The sequence below is a fragment of the Staurois parvus genome, unplaced genomic scaffold (genome assembly GCF_062004578.1).
Source record: "Staurois parvus isolate SC_StPar_1 unplaced genomic scaffold, SC_StPar_1.0 ptg000487l, whole genome shotgun sequence".
Lineage (NCBI taxonomy): Eukaryota > Metazoa > Chordata > Amphibia > Anura > Ranidae > Staurois > Staurois parvus.
Window position 1 is genome coordinate 1,701,937 of NW_028318283.1, and position 14,685 is coordinate 1,716,621.

A 14,685-nucleotide genomic window follows, 5' to 3' on the forward strand; every position below is an offset into this window, starting at 1 on the left:
ACTGTCATGCGATCCGCTAGACGGATGGGAAAAAGATCCCCCATCCATCTGCTTTTATCAGATTAGGTGCAGGTGGGTGTAAACAGAAACAAATAGTGGGGCATTTTAGTACCTTAATGCAGAGAATGCATTAAGGTAAAAAGCGTTTTATATTCCAATGGTTTTTATTGAATAGTTTTACAAAGGAAAAAGACTCAAGTAAAACAAGCAATATCTATCGTATATACAGATAGAAACACCAAAACAACAAAGTCTGCCGCAACAATTGGCAGTTAAGACAAGACATAAATCATGGCCAATTCGAGGTCAAGTATATCTCGCCTTGCCAACATAGAACATACAACGCAGAGCAGTACAAAAAGAGAAAAAAGAACAAAAGAAAGTCCAGATGAGGGTCATTAAGGCACAAAAGTATTGGATCCACGGGTTCCATGTGTTATCGAATTTCTTCAAGTTATTGTGTAGGACACAGGTGAGTTTGTCGTTAATCATGATCCAATTAAGTTTATTTTTAACATAATCAAGTGGAATGACCGATTGCCTCCAAGGTAAAAAGCTTTTTAGAACCACTTTAAAAAGAAGTACAGCCAAAGCTCATTTGGCTGTACTTCTCCTTTGGATCACAGAAGTACAGTTCGTTCTTCACTCCTGTGACCCATTTTCAGTTAAAGCCCACTGTCAGCTGACGTCACAGAGCCAGTCCAGGCTGGGGAAAGGTTGCGACCATATGGCTCGGATCCACCCAGGAGCCTGGATCAGCACTTGCTTAAGCTTCTCAGTGATCCGCTGAGAGCCTGAGCCAGTCGACCCCGCCCCCTCCACAGCCCAGCGCTCCAGTGAGTGGGGGGCACATCTGCTCAGAGTGGTGGGGAGAACTGAGCGATCAGTGGTGTTTGATCATTCAGTTCTCACCCTTAGAGCCGGTGAGGGACAGATGCAGCATTGGATTGATGTTGCATCCACCTAGGTAAGTGTACTTTTTAACCACTTCCTGTACGGCCGCTGTATATAAACGGCCGGACGGTGGCAGTGCAGGGGCGGGTTGCCGTTCATAAACGGTGCCCGCCAATTTGGATTGTGCACGCTCCCTGGGAGCAAGCAACACCGTGATCCGCAGTGCAGGGGTGGGTGGGTGTCCATTTATAAACGCCCTGCCCGCTTCCTGGGAGCGCGCAGCACTGTGATCTGGACACAGTGGAACAACGATCGCTGTATGGGACCTCTGTGTGAGGTCTCGATCATGTGATCACTGATTAGCCAATCAGTGATCACATGAATAGGTGTAAGCAAGATGTCACTTCTGGCATCATTGCTTACTATGTGTGAAATCTGTGAATGATCACAGAAGTCACATGGTACAGGGCTATTCACAACAGCCTTGTACCATGTGACAAGCTGTGACCAATCACAACTCTCACAGTATTTCTCAATGGCTGCAAGAATGCAGCCAGAGAGAAGGCGAAATTATTGCTTTTACAGCCTTTATGGGTGTAAAAGCAATCAGTACAAAATAAAAAATCTTCATCACCCCCCACAAGTAGTACAGTGTCACTATGGTGACACTGTACTGCTAGGGTGACAGTATGTTAAAAAAAAAACATAAATAATAATTTAAAAAAATAAAATTAAAATGTAAAAAAGTTTTTGAAAAATTATAATTTTTGGTTATAAACTAATTTGGGCAATTTTTTTTTTACTAAAAAGATAACTGATTAAATGTTTGCCAAGATTTATGAAGAAAGATTATTTATTTGCAAAATTGTATAAGAAAAACACTTTTTTTTCAAAATTTTCAGACTTTTTAATTTATATAGCAATAAAAATAAAAATCCCAGTGGTGAATAAATACCACCAAAATAAAGTTTTCTCGGCCTCAAAAAAATGAAAATGCTAAAAAATTCATAAAGTACAGTGTTGCATGACCGCGCAATTGCCATTCAGAGTGCGACAGCATTGAAAGATGAAAACTGACCTGGACAGGAAGGGGGTAAAAGTGTCCGGACATGAAGTAGTTAAAAAATCCCAAACTTCTCTTATAAGGAAACATACAAAATGATTATTGAAAAGGAGTTTAGAATATGGCATCCCTTCGTTTCACTGTATAGAAAGTTTACATTTTCTAGGTCTGGCAATACATTGTGTAACTTACATCCTCTTCATCTTTCGATTTCTGTCTCGCTTCCTCTGCTTCTGCCCTTGCCCTGGAACAAAGTATTGTCCATTATTACTGATGGCAAAAACTGTCCTACACAGTGGAAACTTCTCTCCTTCCATTCCACAAACACGAACATTAGCTCACAAATTTGCAGTTAATCTTTGTGTCTCTTCAATTAGTGCTGTACAGAAATGCATTTGTTATTTGGGAAGTCTGTACACCCAACAGTAAGCACTAGGCTATTTCTAATGAAGGCTACAACAATATGGCAGCTGAGACTGAAGCGGCAGACGCTCACTTTTTCAGCTCCTCCTCCAGTTCCTTGTTCTTCTCCTCCAGCTTCTGTTTGGTCTGTTTGATGGCGGCCAGCTCACCCTGTAAGACGTCCTTCTCGCACATCAGCTCATCCAGCTTGGCGATCAGATCATTTTTCACCACATTCAGGGCGTTCCTGGAATTGATCACATGATGAAGATGGGTCAAAATATTGGGGGGGTACATGTGGGAGGTCCAAAGATTCCAGACAGTTGCTGTTTCAAGGTAAAGTTACATTTCGCAAACCCATTACCCACTGAGAGCTTCCTCTGTCAATGTACTCCAAACCCTGTATGTGCTTCATATTGGATGTCCTACCATAACAACCTGGGAGCAGGTCACATGACCCTCCATATTCTGATCCAACGAGTGGGGGCTCTGATGGAAGGGGTGATGTGTAAGTACCAGAGGATGGGTGTGTGTGTGTGTGTGTGTGTGTGTGTGTGTGTGTGTGTGTGTGTGTGTGGGGGGGGGGGGTCCTTATGCAAGATAATCTGTAACTATCCTTAAAAATTAAAGTGACATTTTCTTTTAAGGCATTTATCCAGCAGAGCGAATTTCTATCCTGATGCTTTAGGAATCTCCCGGCACACAGATATTCTACCAAGAACACATCGCACACTGTACAGGAGAAAAAGAAATCCTATAGGGGGACGTACTTTGTTTCCAGAAGTTGGGTGTTCTCCAGGATAAGATTTTCCACCTCTCGCCCCATTCCTGAAAGGCAATATTGTAAAAGATTGGACTTTATATGATTTATTTATGATTTTATTTGTAAATTAATTTAGCGCAACCTGGTTTTTTCACTATTTATGCACCCTATTTTTATAGGTTAGGATTTGCAGCGATTTGTATATTTATTAATATTTTTTTCCGTGGCGCTATCTATACTACTTTACAATATTGTAAACGTGTTGGGGTTATTGCAGTCGTGTTATTCCATGAGGCTGAGAACTGCCAACTAGATTAAACCAATCATCACTACACAGCAGGCAGAACAAACTCCTGCAGGTAAACTGCTAGAAAACTTCATTCATTGTAGAAGGGGCAAAGATGCGAAGTACTGCAGGGAAATTTCCCTGTTGTGGGAGGGGCAGAGGCACAAACTCCTGCAGATAAATCTCACCAACCCGCATGACAGGTTTCCGTTAACCTTCCTGTTTCATAAACTATCTGCTGGATTTTCAACAATGTACACAAAAATAATATTTTTAAAGAAGCGAGATTCCAGTTGGGAGTGATACCTTCGTGTTACTTGTGGGGGGGGGCAGAGAACCCAATCAGTACTAAGAAATTTCATCTTTGTAGAAGGGGCGAATATGCAAACTACTGCAGGAAATGTCCCCATTGTGGGAGGGGCAGAGACACAAACTACTGCAGGGAAATCTCCCCATTGCGGGAGGGGCATAGACACAATGGAGAGATTTCCTGCAGTAGTTTGGGTCTCTGCCCCTCCCACAACGGGGAGATTTCCTGCAGTAGTTTGTCTCTGCCCCTCCCACAACGGGGAGATTTCCTGCAGTAGTTTGTGTCTCTGCCCCTCCCACAACGGGGAGATTTCCTGCAGTAGTTTGTGTCTCTGCCCCTCCCACAATGGGGAGATTTCTCTGCAGTAGTTTGTGTCTCTGCTCCCCCCACAATGAGGAGATTTCCACCAGTAGTTTGTGTCTCTGCCCCTCCCACAATGGGGAGATTTCCTGCAGTAGTTTGTCTCTGCTCCCCCCACAATGGGGAGATTTCCCTGCAGTAGTTTGTGTCTCTGCTCCTCCCACAATGGGGAGATTTCCCTGCTCCTCCCACAATGGGGACATTTCCTGCAGTAGTTTGTGTCTCTGCACCTTCCACAATGGGGAGATTTCCCTGCAGTAGTTTTTCTCTCTGCCCCTCCCACAATGGGGAGATTTCCCTGCTCCTCCCACAATGGGGACATTTCCTGCAGTAGTTTGTGTCTCTGCACCTTCCACAATGGGGAGATTTCCCCGCAGTAGTTTGTGTCTCTGCTCCTCCCACAATGGGGAGATTTCCCTGCTCCTCCCACAATGGGGACATTTCCTGCAGTAGTTTGTGTCTCTGCACCTTCCACAATGGGGAGATTTCCCTGCAGTAGTTTTTCTCTCTGCCCCTCCCACAATGGGGAGATTTCCCTGCTCCTCCCACAATGGGGACATTTCCTGCAGTAGTTTGTGTCTCTGCACCTTCCACAATGGGGAGATTTCCCCGCAGTAGTTTTTCTCTCTGCTCCTCCCACAATGGGGAGATTTCCCTGCAGTAGTTTGTGTCTCTGCCCCTCCCACAATGGGGAGATTTCCCTGCAGTAGTTTGTGTCTCTGCTCCTCCCACAGTGGGAAGATTCCCTGCAGTAGTTTGTGTCTCTGCCCCTCCCACAATGGGGAGATTTCCCTGCAGTAGTTTGTCTCTGCCCCTCCCACAATGGGGACATTTCCTGCAGTAGTTTGTGTCTCTGCTCCTCCCACAGTGGGAAGATTCCCTGCAGTAGTTTGTGTCTCTGCCCCTTCTACAATGAGGTTTCCTAGTACTAATTGGGGTCTCTGCCCCTCCCACAAGTAACCCGAAGGTGTCACCCCCAACTGGAATCTCACTTCTTCAGAAATCTTATTTTGATCTACATTGTTGAAAATCCAGAGGATAGTTTATGTCACAGGAAGGTTAAAGGAAACCTGTCATGCTGGTTTTACCCGGCACAGCCAAGGCACCCGGCTCTAGGAATCAGTGCTGTTTCTGGAGCAGAGATCACCAATGAACATCTCCCACAGGGACGCATTGCTTGGGACGGTCAATTCTCCCTGCAGTCCGGAACAGATACGCAGCTGTGCCTGGTCAAGGTGTTTGTTACCCCAACATTTCATATTCCTGATACATGCTTGTTATACCATGTACTTGTGTCAGAAAGTATCCGGTTTTCTTTGTATTGCTTCCTATGTGTGAAATACTTGGTGATCTTGCCAGTCCCCCTGCTTTTACATTTCAAACTGGCCAGGCTATGAAGGGAAACTTGTGGTCAGTTTTCTGGCTGTGCTGGGAGAACAGCCTGCCTGTCCTCCAATGGTCAGACTTGTGCTGACACGCCACACTGCACAGCTAATCACTGGGAAGACCAGAGTACTGCTGATTCTTCTCCTCTAAGCCCCTTATGCAGCTGAAAACAGAGGTCACATGATCTCTTATAAGAAGAAAACGTTATTTATAATTTTTTTTTTTTTTAAATCTATACACAAATGTTTGCCTTTCATTTCTATTTTAAACTGTACTGGTTGCTTAAGGTATAGGTGAACCCTCACCTTGTAAAAGGTCATTGTACAGGATCCCATTAAACCCAATTTCAGAAATAGAAAAATATCTACAAACAAAGCCACCTATCCAAGGAACATACACAGTATACAGGAGAGGATCTTTAGTATGGCCATACCTAACAGGTCAGCCCCTTCATCCACGTCTCCGATGAGGTCCGTTCCTGCTGACGACAGCTCCTCGAATAGGGAGTCAGTGTTGCGGTCGAAGGCTTTATTCTCAATGCCTTTGGTGGGAGTACTGAGAGAAGAAGGAGATCATCAATCTATAACAGGTCAATCTATAACAGGTCAAATATCTATACTGATATTAGTCTTCAAACTGCTGGACTATTAAAACATGTCGTCAGCTACTTTCAGTTTAAAGCAAATTCTGTACTCCTGCGCGTCGGGATGGACTCGGCTCGGGTTGTGGTAACATCTCAGATATCCTGGAAAACGCACTCCTTGCTGCCCTCAATGGACCGGGGTAGTCCAATGTCACTAGATACAAAGAAAAACAAACAGAGGGTGCACCGGCCTAGTGCATTATCGTAAAAATTTTTATTGGAAGGATAAAAAGTAAGTATCATACTCACAATAGGCAAACAGGTCAAAGGCACATCACACTAAACAGCGGTGTTCAATCCACATTCCACCAAATGGAACCCTGGACTTCCAACAGTCTAACGCATTTAGGTGGCTCTGAGGAAGAGGCTGAGACCCTGAAATGCGTTAGCCTGTTGGAAGTCCGAGGTTCCATTTTTTTTGGAGTTGTATGCAGTGTGGATTGGACACCGCTGTTTAGTGTGATGTGCCTCTGACCTGTTTGCCTATTGTGAGTACGAAACACATTTTTTATCCTGCCAATACAATTTTTTACGATAATGCACTAGGCCGGTGCGCCCTCTGCTTGTTTTTCTTTGTATCCACTTTCAGTTTAAAGCAGGTCTTCACCATATCAATGGACTTGGCCAGGGCTCGACAAATCCCAGTCCCCAGGTCGCATGGCGACTAGAAATTGCATCCTGGTGCCTGGGTTGACACATTGCCTCCCATTGACTTCAATGCAAGAACTCCTGTCAACAGCAATCCTACGTGAACACTTCTCTCCGCATGCCAGTCTGTCACTTGCAAGTCTGGAACGCAACGCTACAAACTCGCACAGGAACCTTTTTGTAATGGCACTCAAAACACAATGTGTGTGGATCTCATCTGTGTGAACCATGTCAATAGGAACACATAAAATATAGCCTGTCATGAGTTTGAAAATGCAACCAGAATTGCATGCGTGTGAAACAGGGCAACTCCATTCACACCTGGGCGTTTTGAGATTGCGGCAAAATCGCTGTAATCGCGAAACACAGGTTCAGGTGAAATTATTTCCAATGTGGTGCAGTTCTGCCGTGATTGTCGTGCGCAAAAGCTGCATCGCGTGAAGCTTGTTGCCCAAAAGTTGCCTTCTCCCAGGCACTGACAATACACCCATGATATGCTAAAAAAAAAAAAAAATTAAAATAAACTGGCTCCTAACTTTTCTTTAGCTGGTTCCTACATTCGAAGCAAATCTGTCAAGCGCAGGACTTGGCTCCTCTATAGTATGTATGTTTGGACAATGTGTGAGGTGCATTTTCATAGAGGAAAAAGTTTGAAATTCATGTACACAGTGAATCAAATGACCAATTCTTTAAAATATCACTAGCTAGCCCCTTCCAGAGCAAGCCTTTTCTGGCACCTTTTATTTATATGCAACAATCAGTAGTTTTTGCTAGAAAATTACTTAGAACCCCCCAAAATTATACATTTTTTAAAGCAGAGGCCCTAGAGAATAAAGGGTTTTGCAACTTTTTATGGCACACGGTATTTGCGCACCGGTTTTTCAAATGCAATTTTTCGAGGGAAAAAAAAAAAAACAACGCGTAACCCAATTTTTTTTTGCAAACTATAAAAGATGATTTTGCAGTGAGTAAATAGATACCAAACATGTCCTGCTTTTAAAATTACGCCCGCCTGTGCAATGGCAACAAACGATGTAAATTGTACTATCGATAGGAGATGCTTTAAAAGCCTTAACAGGTTGCCACTTCTACAGAGAAGGTCTGGGGCTAGAATTACTGCCCATGATCTGCCGTTCACAGCAATACTTCACACGTGTGGGCCGATGGCTGAATGCGTGCGGAACGTCTGTGTATTCGCCTTTGTGCCCAGACACAGGGGGACAAGGGCACTTTAATTTTTTTTTTTTTTTTTTTTTTTTTTTACACTGTTGCTTTAACTTTTTTTGGATCACTTTTAGTGCGGTCACAAAGAACGTACATACCCCTTGTGACAGCAATAGGCCTGTGACAGGTACATTTTATGGAGGGATCTGTGGTCAGTGAGACCCCAAATCTCTCCTCTGCCCTTAAAAACATTCAAAACACCAAGATCAGTGTGACTGAATGCCTTCATTTTTATAAATATGGCGCGGTGAACTTCCAAGTAAAACGGAAGTGGTGTCAGGCTATCTCTTCCAGTTTTCTATTTAACGGAGTCGAACAAAGCCGATCCAGTTTGGTGGCAGGTTGCTTGGGATTCCTAGTGAGGCAGAAGCTCCCGGAAAGCGGCAGAAGGGGGGACGCTGCTTGTATTGTCAATCGAACGGCTCCTTACTATTGCAAGAAAAGCCGACCATCGGCTCTGAATACTGGTACTGGGATGATGACTGCAGCTGTAGGCATCGTCGCGGTACGACGACTCAAACACCAGCGACATACCCCAACTGAAGTGACTAAACTATGGGTTCTTTTATAGTCCCAAGAGGATGCTGCACAACATACAAAAATGAAATAACTAGTGATAAACCGACATGATAAAACCATTCAAAACACCAAGATCAGTGTGACTGAATGCCTTCATTTTTTAAATATGGCGCGGTGAACTTCCGAGTAAACTGGAAGTAGTGTCAGGTCATCTCTTCCAGTTTTCTATTTAAAGGAGCCGAACAAAGCAGATCCAGTTTGGTGGCAGGTTGTTTGGGACTCCAGGTGGTGCAGAAGCTCCCATTAAGGCCACGGAAAGCGGCAGAAGGAGGGACGCTGCTTGTATTATCAATCGAGCGGCTAGTTAGCCACTCCAATTACTATTGCAAGAAAAGCCGACCATCGGCTCTGAATACTGGTACTGGGATGATGACTGCAGCTGTAGGCATCGTCTCGGTACGACGACTCAAACACCAGCGACATACCCCAACTGAAGTGGCTAGACTTTGGGTTCTTTTATAGTCCCAAGAGGACAACATACAAAAATGAAATAACCAGTGATAAACCGACATGATAAAAACATTCAAAACACCAAGATCAGTGTGACTGAATGCCTTCATTTTTTAAATATGGCGCAGCGAACTTCCGAGTAAACCGGAAGTGATGTCAGGTCATCTCTTCCAGTTTTCTATTTAATGGAGCCGAACAAAGCAGATCCAGTTTGGTGGCAGGTTGTTTGGGACTCCAGGTGGTGCAGAAGCTCCCATTAAGGCCACGGAAAGCGGCAGAAGGGGGGGCGCTGCTTGTATTATCAATCAAGGTCACTACAGTCAATGTTAATCCTGCACAGAGCTTAGAGATGAGTCTGAAAACACCCCAACCGCCAACAACCTATACAAGAGATACTCAACTAAGGTTCCTTCAGAGGTTGCTAGGGTTTCCTTGAGCTGTGGCAGATTCAAATTCCATCTGATGGTGCCTGCACAGTTCCAGGACCAATATCACTTGGCAAAAGTCAGCGACATGACACCAATTATCGTTTTAGCTGTCTGTGAAGAAGTTCTAACAACCTGTGTAAGAGGAGCAGTCTTCCCTTTGACCACCAATATAAGAAACAATTTTGCAGTTGACCAAACCCCAATGGTCTGGTTAGCAGTAGGGGTTCCCAGAGACCTGAAAGTGGTTTTAGGGGTTCCTCTGAAATAAAAACTGGTCTATACTGCTGTCCTAGGTGAGGCCTTACCTGGTCATCTGATAGGCTTTTGGATCCTTATCCATGTCCAGCTCTGGAGTGGACTCGATAATAGACTGTACCTCTGATTTCTCCTCATTGTCATTGGTGTCTGAAAAAGAAAAATAAATCAATTGGAATTTTCCTAAATATACACTTCTGTTATAGGACTTGTGGATAGACCTGTGTATGCTGCAGTTGTTTCTATACTTTTCCCATAATCCTCCTCTCCACACTTTACTTAGGCTTTTTCACAAGTCTACCCAATTTTGTTGAGAAAACCATTCTCCTCTGGGTGCTCTATGTACACTGCAGGAATTTTAACTTTGTTGCAAATTCCGACCCGTTTCTCTTTTCAGTCATTTGTATTGCATTTTCAAAAAGGTAGAAAAAGTACAATAGTGCTTCGTGAAATATGTAGACTAAAAGTAATCGAAGAGGCAAAATAAAGGGGGTGAGTACAAGTCACCCCAAAGTGTGCTCAATAATCCAATAGTACAGAACGGGGATGATTATGACCGGTTTCTGCTCTGAAGGAATTGCTCTTTGTTAGGCAATGTCCTATGCACATCGACCATGTGCACTTTTCACATCTGGGATCCCACCTCCTGAATTACTAAGAGCACCCCTGGGGCGACCACTCCCAGGGGGCACTGCTCCGTGGACTCTCTGCCTCCCCGGCCCCTGGCCAGACAGATCAGGAGGAACTGAGTCCCTCCGGTTTTCCCAAATTAAATTCCTCCCGGGACCCCAACAACCTGTGGGCGCCACGGTTTCTCTTCCAGCCTGTACTGGCCTTCAGAGCCCCCATCACACCAGCAGGGGTGCTATACAGCCAACCATCCTCGCCAAAAGGCAAGAATGATGGCGGAGCGCCCCTACTGGACACTGAGAAGAACAGATACTGCACTTGATCTTAGCCAAAAGGCAGCATGGTCACTGTTCTAAACACTTTTTCTGCATTGCATCCAGGGCAATGCTTTTGCTACGGGCCTCAGGGCCTAGCCAGTGTACAATTGCATGGCCACTTATTTATTTTTCTCCACTGTTTTGTCACTTTTGTGTGTGTTTTTTTCCCTCACTGGACGGAGGGTGTGGGTCCTTGGGTCTGCCCTGACGTCTAGGTGGAAGATGCGTGGCCCTTAGGTTCCTTCCTCCCCCAACCCTTGGTGAGGGGGTCTCTCTTCAGAACCATGTTGAAAACCTTTGTCCCAGTCAGGAGCGTTGTGCCCCGGGGGATCAGGGTACAGGTCCTACCCCTTCAGGGGGTGCACTAAAAGCACACCCCTAGGTGCATTTTTTTTTTGTACACTTATCAGGTTTTGTTTTTGAAAATTAAAAAAAAAAAAAAAACAAAAAAAACCTGTGCAGACTGAATAAGAGTGACTAATACATATTAATCAACTTGATTTACATAGGAATATGAAAAATGTATATAATACATACATCGGCCTGTGTTGGATGCAGTCAAGGAAGTTTTGCTTTTATTTTTTATTATTATAATACAGGATTTATATAGCGCCAACAGTTTGCTCAGCGCTTTACAAAATGAAGGCAGACATTACAGTTACAATACAATTGGTACAAGAGGAAACAGAGGACCCGGCTCCTGGGAGCTTACAATCTAGGAGGAAGGGTTGAGTGATACAAAAAGGTAATAGCTGTGGGGGGGGGGGGGGGGGGGGAATGAGCTGATGGAGGAAATAAATGGCGGTTTACTAGGTAGAAGCAGGATAGGCTTCTTTAAAGAGAAAGGTTTTCAGGGATCGTTTAAAGGTGGATAGATTAGAAAACAGCCGGACAGATTGGGGTAGGGAGTTCCATAGGATGGGAGAAGCTCGGGAGAAGTCCTGGATGCGAGCATCGGAGGAGGTGACATGGGAACTAGAGAGCAGAATGTCTTAGTAGGATCGAAGAGAGAGCGGCTTGGTTGATATTGAGACCAGGTTGGTGATGTAGCTGTGGGCAGAGTTGTGGATGGCTTTGTAGGTTGTTAGCATTTTGAATTTTATTCATTTGGCGAGTGAAAGCCAGTGGAGGGATTGGCAGAGAGGGGTGGAGGACACTGAATGGAAGCTACTGGAGGGATTGGCAGAGGGGGGTGGAGGACACTGAATGGAAGCCAGTGGAGGGATTGGCAGAGAGGGGTGGAGGACACTGAATGGAAGCCAGTGGAGGGACTGGCAGAGAGGGATGGAGGACACTGAGTGGAGGCCAGTGGAGGGATTGGCAGAGAGGGGTAGCTGACACTGAGTGGAGGCCAGTGGAGGGATTGGCAGAGAGGGGGTGAAGGGCACTGAATGGTTGGTAAGGTGGATGAGCCTGGCAGCAGTATTCATGATGGACTGGAGGGGGAGTGGCTTATATAAAGGTAAGCCAATGAGGAGGGAGTTGCAGTAGTCAAGGTTAGAGATAACCAGGGAATGAATCAGGAGCTTTGTGGTGTCATTGGTTAAAAAGGGGCATATTCTGGAGATGTCGCGGAGGTTGAGGTGGCATAATTTGGACAAGGATTGGATGTGGGCCTGAAAGGATAGTTCAGAATCCAGAGTTACATCTGGATTTATGCTTATATAAGACAATCTACAGAAGAGCATCACCGAAAAATGATATTTTTTAAACTATGAGCTGATTCATCAATTTTCCTGCAATTAGACAGCAGCTAACCTGCAGAACAGTATGGAACACCCTCATAAACTAACTGCCTAAGTCCAGCCTAGGGGCAATAGCTAGTAAAGGTCTGCATTACATCATGTTGGCATTTAATTTTTCCTAGTTAATATTTGCCCAGCTAAGACAGCAATGGGCAAACTACGGCCCGCGGGCCGTATACGGCCCGGCGGACCTTTTAATCCGGCCCGGCGGACCTTTTAATCCGGCCAGCGGAGCTAGGCTCCTCTCACAGTCCACCATGAAGACCGGTGTAGCATGAAAATCTGTCTCCTATGAGGATCTGTCCCCCTCGACGTATCTGCGCATGTGCCGGAGATCGCCGATCGGCTGCTAATGCCTGAAACTGGCACATGCGCAGATACGTCGAGGGGGACAGATCCTCATAGGAGACAGATTTTCATGCTACACCGGAACGGCGCGGGAACACGACGAGAGGAACGCGCGGAGCAAAGGTAAGTGAATTGACACAGGGGGGACTTGGGGACTTAATATGGGGAATTAATTACTATATGGGGGATGAATTACTATATGGGGGATGAATTACTATAGGGGGGATGAATTACTATAGGGGGGATGAATTACTATATGGGGGATGAATTACTATAGGGGGGATGAATTACTATATGGGGGATGAATTACTATATGGGGGATGAATTACTATAGGGGGGATGAATTACTATAGGGGGGATGAATTACTATAGGGGGGATTAATTACTATGCTTACTATGGGGGAATATTACTATACTTACTATGGATGACACATACACATCATTCATCTACTCTTGGTCCGGCCCCCGGGTCCAATATATGAACCCATTGCGGCCCTCAAGTCAAAAAGTTTGCCCACCCCTGAGCTAAGACATGCAGAGGTTCACTGGACATACACAAGAGACAAAATGTGGATTTCTGCCCATGTACAAGCAAGAGGTTCCCCAACATTTCCATCCCATATGCAGGTTTGTCTCTTCCTCACATGGTATTGGAGCTCCGTAATGCTACTATAGGGAAAATACTGCTTTGGTGACATCTTTATTACCTTACTTTGTTCCCAGACTGAGCCGATGATGAATAATCCCCGCTCACCATCACAAGTCAGAACATAAACTCAGCCTGTGTCTGTCTGGGGAGCCTTTGTCTGCTCAGCAGGAAACACAGCACATAAAAACGCAGAGCCTTCTCTCCGCAGTATCCATTACAAAGACGTAAATCGATGCCTACTGCAAACACCGCAATCCATTAGAGGAAGGAGACCATAAATAAATCAGCCGGTAATTGCACCACAGACACCACAAGAAGGCTTGACTTCTACGTCCGCCATGACCTTGAGGTTCTCATGGCGCTATAGCGCAGTGCCTCGGGTACAAAATAGTGCCATTGGGGGTCATTCACTGTGATTAGGAAAGCTTAGATAAGAAGTTCTCATTTTGTAGGGCTGTAGCCCATGGGAGGAAAGGTGCGCAGTTAACTTCTCTCCCGCTCTACACTCGCAACGACGTGTAGAAAAAGCCGGACCCTCAATACACACGTCTTAATGGCTCAAAAGCTTTAACCTTACAGGTCATAGGACTACAAATCAGAAGGACCATGGTACCAGGGATTACGGGAGACAAGGCAGACAGAGAGGTCATCTTGGCTCTTCCAGTTTTACCCCCTGCAGGACAGTCGTGTCAATAAACAGTGCCATGTTTCAGCTACTAGGGATTATGGGAACCATAGGGTTGGTCATGTCTATCTTCCACCAAGATGGTCCCAGCAGTTTTGGAAAAATCTCTAGCAGCTTACCTGTAGAGGCAGAAGTCATCTCCTGGTTGACCTGGACGTCCTCGTTTTTCCGATTCCTCTGTACGTTGTTGTTCTGAAGGTTGGCCCTCATGATCACCTCATCCTTCTGATCTTTGGACGTTGCATGCACCATGTTGTCGGCTCCAGAGCTCCCGGTTTTGCTCCCAGTTTGGCTGAGATTCATCAGCTCATCCTGAAAAATCAGAGGTGGGACAGTCAGAGAGCTACGTCATGTGAGGATAACATGCAGAATGGACCATTACACAAATAACCAGAAAGTCCTAGATTGCATCCTGTGCAGAGACCAGGGACATGCAGTGAGTCAATTACAGAAACAAGGAGACAAGCATTTTCAAAATACTCCTGCCTTGGTTGACCACACCAATAAATGAATGAAAGTTATGGAAAGCGTAAAGTAGTTGTAAATATCAGATCTGAAAATATGAAGAAAGCATATCTCTCTATAGTGTGTACTTGTCTCAATCCAGAGTATTAAGTATA

The 14,685-nt window shown here is 45.0% G+C and overlaps 1 protein-coding gene across 2 annotated transcripts in view; it reads right to left on the reverse strand.

The window, feature by feature from the left end:
• The window catches only part of SPAG9 (sperm associated antigen 9), a 129,367-nt gene that overhangs the window by 38,013 nt on the left and 76,669 nt on the right, over positions 1 to 14,685 (reverse strand). For both annotated transcript variants that reach the window (XM_089689626.1, XM_089689625.1), the window contains exons 6-11: positions 14,185 to 14,377; positions 9,742 to 9,841; positions 5,898 to 6,019; positions 3,130 to 3,187; positions 2,454 to 2,606; positions 2,150 to 2,201 (exon numbers count right to left, since the gene is read on the reverse strand). In XM_089689626.1, the coding sequence (XP_089545752.1) occupies positions 2,150 to 2,201; positions 2,454 to 2,606; positions 3,130 to 3,187; positions 5,898 to 6,019; positions 9,742 to 9,841; positions 14,185 to 14,377 (678 nt within the window). The remainder of the gene's footprint in view (positions 1 to 2,149; positions 2,202 to 2,453; positions 2,607 to 3,129; positions 3,188 to 5,897; positions 6,020 to 9,741; positions 9,842 to 14,184; positions 14,378 to 14,685) is intronic.